The 9,059-nt window shown below is 47.0% G+C and overlaps 1 protein-coding gene across 1 annotated transcript; it reads left to right on the top strand.

The window, feature by feature from the left end:
• Positions 1 to 2,200: 2,200 nt before the first annotated feature.
• On the top strand, positions 2,201 to 8,435 carry LOC124231554 (carbonyl reductase [NADPH] 3). Its single transcript, XM_046648348.1, has 3 exons — positions 2,201 to 2,641; positions 4,389 to 4,496; positions 7,939 to 8,435. The coding sequence occupies exons 1-3, from the start codon at positions 2,353 to 2,355 to the stop codon at positions 8,373 to 8,375; spliced, it is 834 nt and encodes a 277-aa protein (XP_046504304.1). The 5' UTR covers positions 2,201 to 2,352; the 3' UTR covers positions 8,376 to 8,435.
• Positions 8,436 to 9,059: the final 624 nt, after the last annotated feature.

Raw genomic sequence — 9,059 nt, forward strand, 5'->3', positions numbered from 1 at the left:
CACTCTGCTGTGTGAGCCTGGCAAAACACCAACCCTCAAACTTCACTAAGTAATATTTCACTAGTACATTGCACTAGCAGCTGGAGGATGCTGGGCGGACATTGCAGGAGGCTGATCATACCTTCTTGACATTTATGGCCACAGATCCCAAATGGGCCCCCCCGCTCTGTTAGTCAGCGCCACCCAATTCCCTAATAAATTCACTTTCCCACTCTGCAAGATGGCTATTCTTTCCTCAGACCTCCCTAATTGATCCCTCTTGCTAATGCCCTCAAATTGCTCAGCCTTCAAAGAGAAAATAATGCCCTCGAGAAGAGCCAGCCAACATGCCAGCAACTAGATGCACACACTTTGCCTTCCCTCCCATTACAAGAGGGGCCTGATTCCAAGGCCAAGGCCCCACCTGAGCCCTAGATCTCATCAGAACTCACCTTCGCACACATTTGGTTCTTGAATCAGTCCCTTTCTCGCCTTCACCAATTTTTACCTCTTTGAGATTATTGCCTTTGCATAAAACATGCTTTAATATCTCTCCCAGCTTTTAAAATTCTTTTTAAAAAATTCAAGTCATACAACATATGCTCTCTGACTACAATGGAATTAAGTTAGAAATCAATAGCAAGATATCTGGGAAAATCCACAAATAGTTGGAAACTAAAAATATATACTTCTAAACACCCTTGGTCAAAGAAGATATCAAAAGGTAAATTACAAAGTATTTTAAACTGATTGAAATTGAAAATACAACCTATCAATGTTTATGGAACGTCACCATCATAGTACTTAAAGGGAAATTAATAGCCCTTACTGTCTACACTAGAAAAGAAGAAAGACCTCAAATCAATGACCTCAGCTTCCATGGTAAGAAACTAGAAAAAGAGCAAATAAAACCCAAAATGAGAAGAAGAAAGGAAAGAAAGATTAGAACAGAAATATAATCAGAAAAAAAATCAGTGAAACCAAAGCTGCATCCTTGAGAAAAATCAATAAAATTCGTAAGCCTCTAGCCAGACTGATCAGGGGGAAAAAAATGAAAGACACAAATTACCAATATTAGGAATGAGAGAGGTGGCAATCACTACCAATGTTAAAAGGATTGATAAGGGCATGTTATGATCAACTTCATGTCAATAGAGTCAATAACTTAGATGAACTATACAATTTTGAAAAATATGAATGAAGTTCACTCAAGAAGAAATAGAAAACTTGAATAGCCCTATATCTTTAAAATAGAGATACAAATAACCTTTGGGGAGGGGGGAGAAAGAAATATTGGCTGAGCCACAGTAAGGGACCACACACAGCAGGTGCTCACCTTTCTGACCTCACCTGTTGAGTTGATGGAGAAGGTGGAGTCAAGGTGACAGAGGCACAGGAAGCTTTGCAAGCTCTGCTTGGGAAAAGCTGAGTCAGAATGAGATCGCATGTCTTCATAAATCTAAAAGTCCCTAATCAAACACACTTGGATCAAAAACACAGATTACTCTAAAGAAAGGTGGAGAGGGGGGTTCTAATTGCCTGTCACACCTAGACACACGTAGGTAACACAGATTTCACTGGGAGAAAAAAAAAAATATATATATATATATATATATCCTCGGAGCTAAAATGCAGACACGTCAGCGCCCATAAGAGTTATGGAAGGATTAAATAAAAACACTCCAAAAAGAGGCTTGGCACACAGTAAGAGCTTCATAAACATTCCCTCCCACTTGGGGGCGCACTGGGCATCATATAGAGCGACGTATCCTGCCCACACCTGTAAATCCACTCATAGGACCCTCTTTCTCTAGTTCTCTTGAGTTTCTGTCAAGCAAGAAAAGGTATCTATGTCCTCATAAGCAGTTACAGTGTCTAAATAATTTCATTGCTTCTTAGAGAAAGGCGAACATTTTTATTTTGCAGTGTATGTCGGTCGCATGCCCAAGAAAATTACTCAGCACTTGTTTTTCTTCTTTTGGGGTTCTCCTAAAAGTGTCTTCAGTCCAACTGCTGTGAATCTGTAGACCCCGTCGACCCATCACCGTCCGGTTTTGCTTTGGGGGAAGACAACGTTTCCAACCCGCAGACCACCGCTTAGCTCAGAGGTGGGATCAAAAGAGGGCGCACGCAGCGCGGGGAGGGGGCGGCCCCGGGAGTGGGGCGTTACGAAATCTTCGGGAACAGACGGCTCCTCCTTGGAGGGAGGGACAGAGGCCGGAGCCTAGTTCTCTAGAAGTCACAGCGCTGGATCCCAGAACTCAGTTCTGTGTAGCTTCTTTGACTGTGCCCGGGCACCCGCAGCGCGCGCCCCACGTGGCTACAGCACGGTCCGCTGTCCGGTCAAGTGCCCCGTGCGCCCCCAACCCGGCCATGTCGTCTTGCAGCCGCGTGGCACTGGTGACCGGGGCCAACAAGGGCATCGGCTTCGCCATCGCGCGCGACCTGTGCCGGCAGTTCTCGGGGGACGTGGTGCTCACGGCGAGGGACACGGCGCGTGGCCGGGCCGCCGTGCAGCAGCTGCAGGCGGAGGGCCTGAGCCCGCGCTTCCACCAGCTGGACATCGACGACCTGCAGAGCATCCGCGCCCTGCGCGACTTCCTGAAAAAGGAGTACGGGGGGCTCAACGTGCTTGTCAACAACGCGGGCATCGCCTTCAAGCGTAGGTGTGGGGCTGGGAGGTCCCTGGAGTGCTCCGGGGGTGCGGGGCAGGGAGCCGCAGGCGCCCCCACCCATCCACTTGAGTGATGGGGAGGGCAGCGCCTGCCCCTCGGTACGCGCTCAGCTTTCGCCTCCCGCGGCGGGTTGTCGCTCTCCGCGGAGTCGCCCGAGCGGTTCGCTTAGAGCAAGGCGGGCGCGGGCGGCGGTCACAGCGCGCCCCGCCCGCTTGCCTGTGCGGGCCTGTGCGCAGCTCGGGGGCCCTCCCGGAACTGTCAGCTGCTGTGGTTTGCAGGAAAACCGGCCTCCTGGGAGGGGACCACGCCCTGCTAAGCTCATCAGCTTTCTGTCTAATGCAAGAAACATTTTCTCTGCGAAGGGTCTCCAAGCTCACTTTGGGCTTTCGCTTTCCTTGAAAGGGCGCATTCATAGATGCCAGGAGGCATCTGCTCGGGACAGGAAATGAATCGCCGAGACCCGATTAGCGCGCACTTGCACATTAGTGGACTCGAGACTTTGTTTAATGGAGAGCTTTGATAGGCTCTGGCAAAGAGGAAGCGAGCCTGGTTCCCTCCCCTAGAGAACTTATGTTTGTTATCAAACATAAAAGCGTGGTTTTAAGTAGCATCTTCCTTTGAAGGGAAAAGAAAGTCAAGGAGATTACTTACTCTATCACTTGACTGAGTGCTATGTGCCATGGATAAAAAGAAATTAGGGGCCAGCCTGGTGGCGCAGCGGTTAAGTGCGCACGTCCGCTTTGGCGGCCCGGTTGGCTGGTTCGGATCCCGGGTGAGGACCTGGCACCGCTTGGCAAGCCATGCTGTGGTAGGCGTCCCACATATAACGTAGAGGAAGATGGACACGGATATTAGCTCAGGGCCAGTCTTCCTCAGCAAAAAGAGGAGGAGGATTGGCAGCAGTTAGCTCAGGGCTAATCTTCCTCCAAAAAAAAAAAGAAAGAAAGAAAGAAAGAAAGAAACTTTACCTTCACTTACAACCTAGCGGGAAAAAGAAACCTAAGAGACAGAACGGAGTAGAATGAACAACTGTGGAGCGTTAAGACTTCATCCCTTTAGCGGTAGGCACTGACCATCGCTGTGCACCCACACCTGCAACCCTGCAACGCAGGCTTTCTGCGAGCGCTGGCGAGATGTGGCGGACACACCCGCCTGGAACAGCCCTCAGCCACTGGTTGAGGGATTTGTGAATAAATACCCCGCCTCCTGGACAACACGTCGGGGAACACTGAGGTGCGCTAGAAGCCCTTGCCCCTCAAAGTGTGTGTGGTGGACCAGCAGCACCCGCAACCCCGGGCATGTGCTGGAATCGCAGAATCTCACGCCTCGCCCCACACCAACTGAATCAGAATCTGCATTTTAACAGAATCCCCAGGTGCCTCCTACGGCCATACGGCTTGAGCAGCAGCGGTCAAAGGCAGCCGTTCTCCGTGTGGCTCAGGACCCGTAGCTGCAGCGTCACCTGGGAACTCGTTAGAAAGGCAAATTCTGGAGGCCCACCCAGACCTTCTCAGTCCCAAATTCTGGGGGTAGGGCCCAGAAAGCTGTGTTTTAGCAAGCCCTGCAGGTGATTCAGATACTGTGCTTGAAGTTTGAGAACCAGAGACCTAGTGGTTGCAAAATTCTTGTAAAGTTAGCTTGTTTTTCCTCTAAAAGCATTTAAGATCCACTCTGTCATATGAATTTCAGGGAGAAATGTATGACTTTGTCTGTGTTTCGTTCTCTTTTTAAAAGTTGATGATCTAACGCCCTTTGACATTCAAGCTGAGGTGACACTGAAAACAAACTTTTTTGGGACAAGAAATGTCTGCACCGAATTACTACCCATAATGAAACCTCACGGTAAGTCCAGCCATGTGGACTGTCAGCTTGTCAGCAAGGAGTGAGCCAGGGGGCTGCCCCGCAGGAATCACTCCGGGGTGCTATTTCTCTGTAGGGGGAAAAAATAGATAATTGCATTATTTCCTTAGAGTATCCGTCTCCTCACTTGGACATTTCAGCTTTAGCTTTAAAAGATATTGGGGCCAGCCCAGTGGCATAGTGCTACTTGCCACAACTAGAAGGATCCACAACTAAAATATACAACTATGTACTGGGGGGATTTGGGGAGAAAAGAAGCAGGAAAAAGAAAAAAGAAGATTGGCAACAGTTGTTAGCTCAGGTGCCAATCTTTAAAAAAAAAAAAAGAAAGCAAGCAAGCCCGCAGGCAGAGTTGCAGGCACTGGTTGAAGGAAGCCTTGAGTCCAGGTGCATGGAGTTGGTGAGTGCCCAGGGCCAAGGGGGTGAAGTTGTTACACGCAAATCTAAATGCATTTTCTTTTGCTCCCTTTTTTACACAAAGAGGACATTAAGTATAATGTTTGCCTCCTTGCTTTCTTCACTTACTATATCTGGGACTCTTTCTGGATCAGGACAAAGAGATTCATTATTCTTTTTTACAGCTGCATAGTATTGCGTTGTAGGAATGTCTTTTATCAAGTGTCAGGAGTCATCTCCCTATGGATTTTAGAATCATAGAATTCGAAAGCTGCAAGCGACTGAAGAAACCTTACATTCCTACACCTTCAGTTTACAGAGGGGGAAACTGAGGCCCAGAAAAGTGAACACAACCAGGTAGAAATAGAGCTGGAAACAATATCCGTGTTTCCTGACTTCACCCTCCAGTCAAATCAGGATCCGTCATCAGTTCTGGGGAAGTAAGGATTATAGCACCAAATGCTTGCAGACCAAGCCATTGTGAGAGAGAAAAGGCGCTTTGGGGAGGGTGGGGCTCAGGGATCAACCCAGAGCAGGTGAATCACTGCCTTTAATCCACTTTCTGTAACAGCATTTCCCAAAGTGGGACTCTGATTTACAACACATGGAGAATATTTGTGACTTTTCCATAAACCTCACATTTACCTGGAGGGCAAAGCGCTGAGCATCGTTACCTCTTGATTTGTAGGGAATCGCTTTCTCCCCATAGAAAACTGATCGGAAAGCCATCTTTATTGAGCTCTATAACATCACTTTAAATAAAGTTACCCGTCTCGCTTATTCGTGCAAGATTCTGAGTAAATAGGTTAATCAACTGTTAAGCCACTGGAGGGAGCTACTTACCCAGCCTTGCTAGAATGGGGGCGGCTGTGTCTGGTTGCATGAGGCCACCTGGACCTCAGCAGAGGTGGGGGGTGGTGTGGGTGCAGCCCTTCTCAGGGCTGGTTGGACCCATCTGGCTGTTAAGATTGTGTCCCCTTGGCCTCTCTCACAGAGGTGTGCCCTCAGACCAAAGGGGACACATCTTCCTCTTAGGTTTTTTATTTCTACCAAAGGCACAGAGTAGCTCCTGTCATTTGTTTTTCTCTTCTTTCTTCCTTTCCCTTTTAAATTTAATTCCTTGTAGCTGCCAAGGGACTGAGAACAGAGCTGTTTAGAAAGTAATGAAGAACACAACATCACCGGTGCCCACATTCAAGGACAGAGTGAGGGTGTCTCCATTCCTGGCCAAAATATTGAAGTGACCGTAATCATGAGAAAATTAGGCCAATCCAAGTTGAAGGAAATGCTACAAATTAATGGCCTAGATTCTTCAAAAGTTCACCGTCAACTAAAGTGTTTAGAAGGAAAGTTTATGAAGTCTGTCTACAACTTAGAAAAAAAAGCAAATGTGGCAAAATGTTAACAATTGGTGGGCTTAGGTAAGGGGTGTGGGGGTGTTGAACTATTCTTGCAACTTCTCGGTAGGTTTCAAATTTTTCAAAGTTAAAAGTTGAGAAAGAACTATGTATTACTAGAGAGAGAGAGAAGGAAGGAAAGAGACAGAGAGTCTTAGGTACATAGGGGATAAGTGAGTGCTCGTGTTGAAGGACAGTGTCTCTCATACCAGGTTGGACCCACAAGGATATCCAGTAGAATGTGAAACCCCACTCCCCACCCCCAAATGTGTACCAGTGGTGAATACCTCTCAGAAAATGAAATAAAATCTAGTTATCCTATTGGATGCAGAGGATGTGGATTCCAAATAGTATGGAAGAAGTGTCCCCCAAAATTGGTGTTTTCTTTTGTTTTGTCTTGCTGAGGAAGATTCTCCCTGAGCTAATTTCTATTGCCAATCTTCCTCTTTTTTTCCTTGAGGAAGATTAGCCCTAAGCTAACATCTGCACCAATCTTCCTCCATTTTGTATGTGGGTCACCACCATAGCATGGCTGATGAGTGGTACAGGACCATGCCAGGGATCCAAACCTGCAAACCCAGGCCGCCAAAGTGGAGCATGCCAAACTTAACCCTTACGCCACAGGGCTAGCCCCCCAAAATTGGTGTTTTTTCACAGTGGATGAAATTCACACGTTTCCTGGCTTTTGGACTGCCACCAAATTTCCAATGCTTCAAATTGTTTTCTAGTTTTTGGCATGCATATTTGTTTTTATGGACAGAATTGTCTCTTTAGTAGCCGTGAGTTATTATTAATAGGAATATTAACTCATATGAATTATATTTAATGAACATTAATATATCGTTATTAACTATGGGCTAAAAATGTAATGAAAATGAAAACTTGGATGGAGAATCAACCCACTCCAAGTGTGAAAGTATCCATCGTTTAGGATAGACAAGGGCAACCCCAAGGCATTGCTTGACCCTGATTTTGGCACTGGGGCATAAAGAGTTGGCTGCCCCCGGCCCTAGGAAATTGTGCAAAGCAGGAGAGAGCTTTAATCTCAGGGTGAGGGAGCTGTGCCTAGAAGAGCAGGTTCACAGGCACCTGGGGTGGGTGTGTGGAGAGTGTCCTGTAAAACTCCCTGGGATCCTTCTACAGACCCACCTCCTGCTCAACTAATGGAGAATCACTGCTCTTTAACCCCCGTTACTGGTGGAAGTGTATTCTTCCCTTTCAGAGAACAGGAGACCACCAAAAAATGTCAAAACCCACTGGTGCCTTCTAGAGTCATTGTTTTTTTTCCTGCTTTTTCTCCCCAAGTCCTCCCAGTACATAGTTGTATATTGTAGTTGTGGGTCCTTCTGGTTGTGGCATGTGGGACACCGCCTCAGCATGGCCTGATGAGCGGTGTCATGTCCACGCCCAGGATCGGAACCAGCGAAACCCCAGGCCGCCAAAGCAGAGCACGTGAACTTAACTACTCAGCCACAGGGCCGGCCCCCTAGAGTCATTTATTATGCCTTTTTTTTTTTTTTTCTTATCACCAATTCAACCTGCACCGTGACTCAATCATGTGTTTGGTATATAGTCAACCAATAATTGTTTATTTGTGACATGCTTCTGGATTTTTTATTATTCTGTTTCAGGCAGAGTGGTGAATATCAGTAGTTTACAGGGTTCAAAAGCTCTTGAAAACTGCAGCGAAGATCTGCAGGAGAAGTTCCGATGCGAGACTCTCACAGAGGAGGACCTGGTGGATCTCATGAAAAAGTTTGTGGAGGATACAAAAAATGAAGTGCATGAGAGGGAAGGCTGGCCCAACTCCGCTTACGGGGTGTCCAAGTTGGGGGTCACGGTCTTATCGAGAATCCTGGCCCAGCATCTGGATGAGAAAAGAAAGGCTGACATGATTCTGCTTAACGCATGCTGCCCTGGGTTGGTGAAGATGGACATGGCAGGGGCTCATGGTTCCAGGACCGTGGAAGAGGGGGCCGAGACCCCTGTCTACCTGGCCCTCCTGCCTCCAGATGCTACTGAGCCTCATGGCCAGCTAGTCCATGACAAAGTCATCCAAAACTGGTGAATGTCTGCTTTGGAGCTTAAGGTTTAATAAATGTTTGTGGAATGAATGAATGAACTCTGACATTGTAGTCCGACTCTATTTCTGTCCTTGCAGAGAGTCAGTTAGGATCTCCCTGTGAGAAAGTGTCTTGTTCTGGAATCCAGCCAAGCGATTTTGCTATGTCCAAACTCTTTAGCCTAAGAGAAAGAGGAACGCAGTCCACTGGTTCTCAAATGTTAGAAGACATCAAAATCACCGGGAGGGCCTTTTAAACCAGTGCCCAGAGTTGAGGCCCAAGAATGTGCATTTCTAAGAAGTTCCCAGGTGCTGCGATGGCACTTTGAGAACTGCTGGTCTAGTGAGAGGACTCAGGGCTGTGGAGGGGGTGTCAGCCATTTTCCAGCTGTCCCTTGCTGTTTCTAGCTTGTTGAGTCTGTAAGGATGATGATTTATCCTGTTTCCTTGGCTCTGCCATCCTGCTTTGTATCTCATTTTGTTTTATTATATCTGAGTACGTTTTAGTTGATTCTTATATTTATGAAGTAGTATAGCTTGAAGGACTCGGGAGGAATGTCCTTTCTTCATTGGGATATGATTTCTTCCCTAATGGGTTTTTCATCTGGGTTTTACATCCTGTGTTCTTCCCAGAATGTTTACAAGGTTGCCCTGCCACTTCTTTTATCTTGTTCAGGCATTGTGTCAACT

This window comes from Equus quagga, chromosome 21, assembly GCF_021613505.1.
Source record: "Equus quagga isolate Etosha38 chromosome 21, UCLA_HA_Equagga_1.0, whole genome shotgun sequence".
Classification (NCBI taxonomy): domain Eukaryota; kingdom Metazoa; phylum Chordata; class Mammalia; order Perissodactyla; family Equidae; genus Equus; species Equus quagga.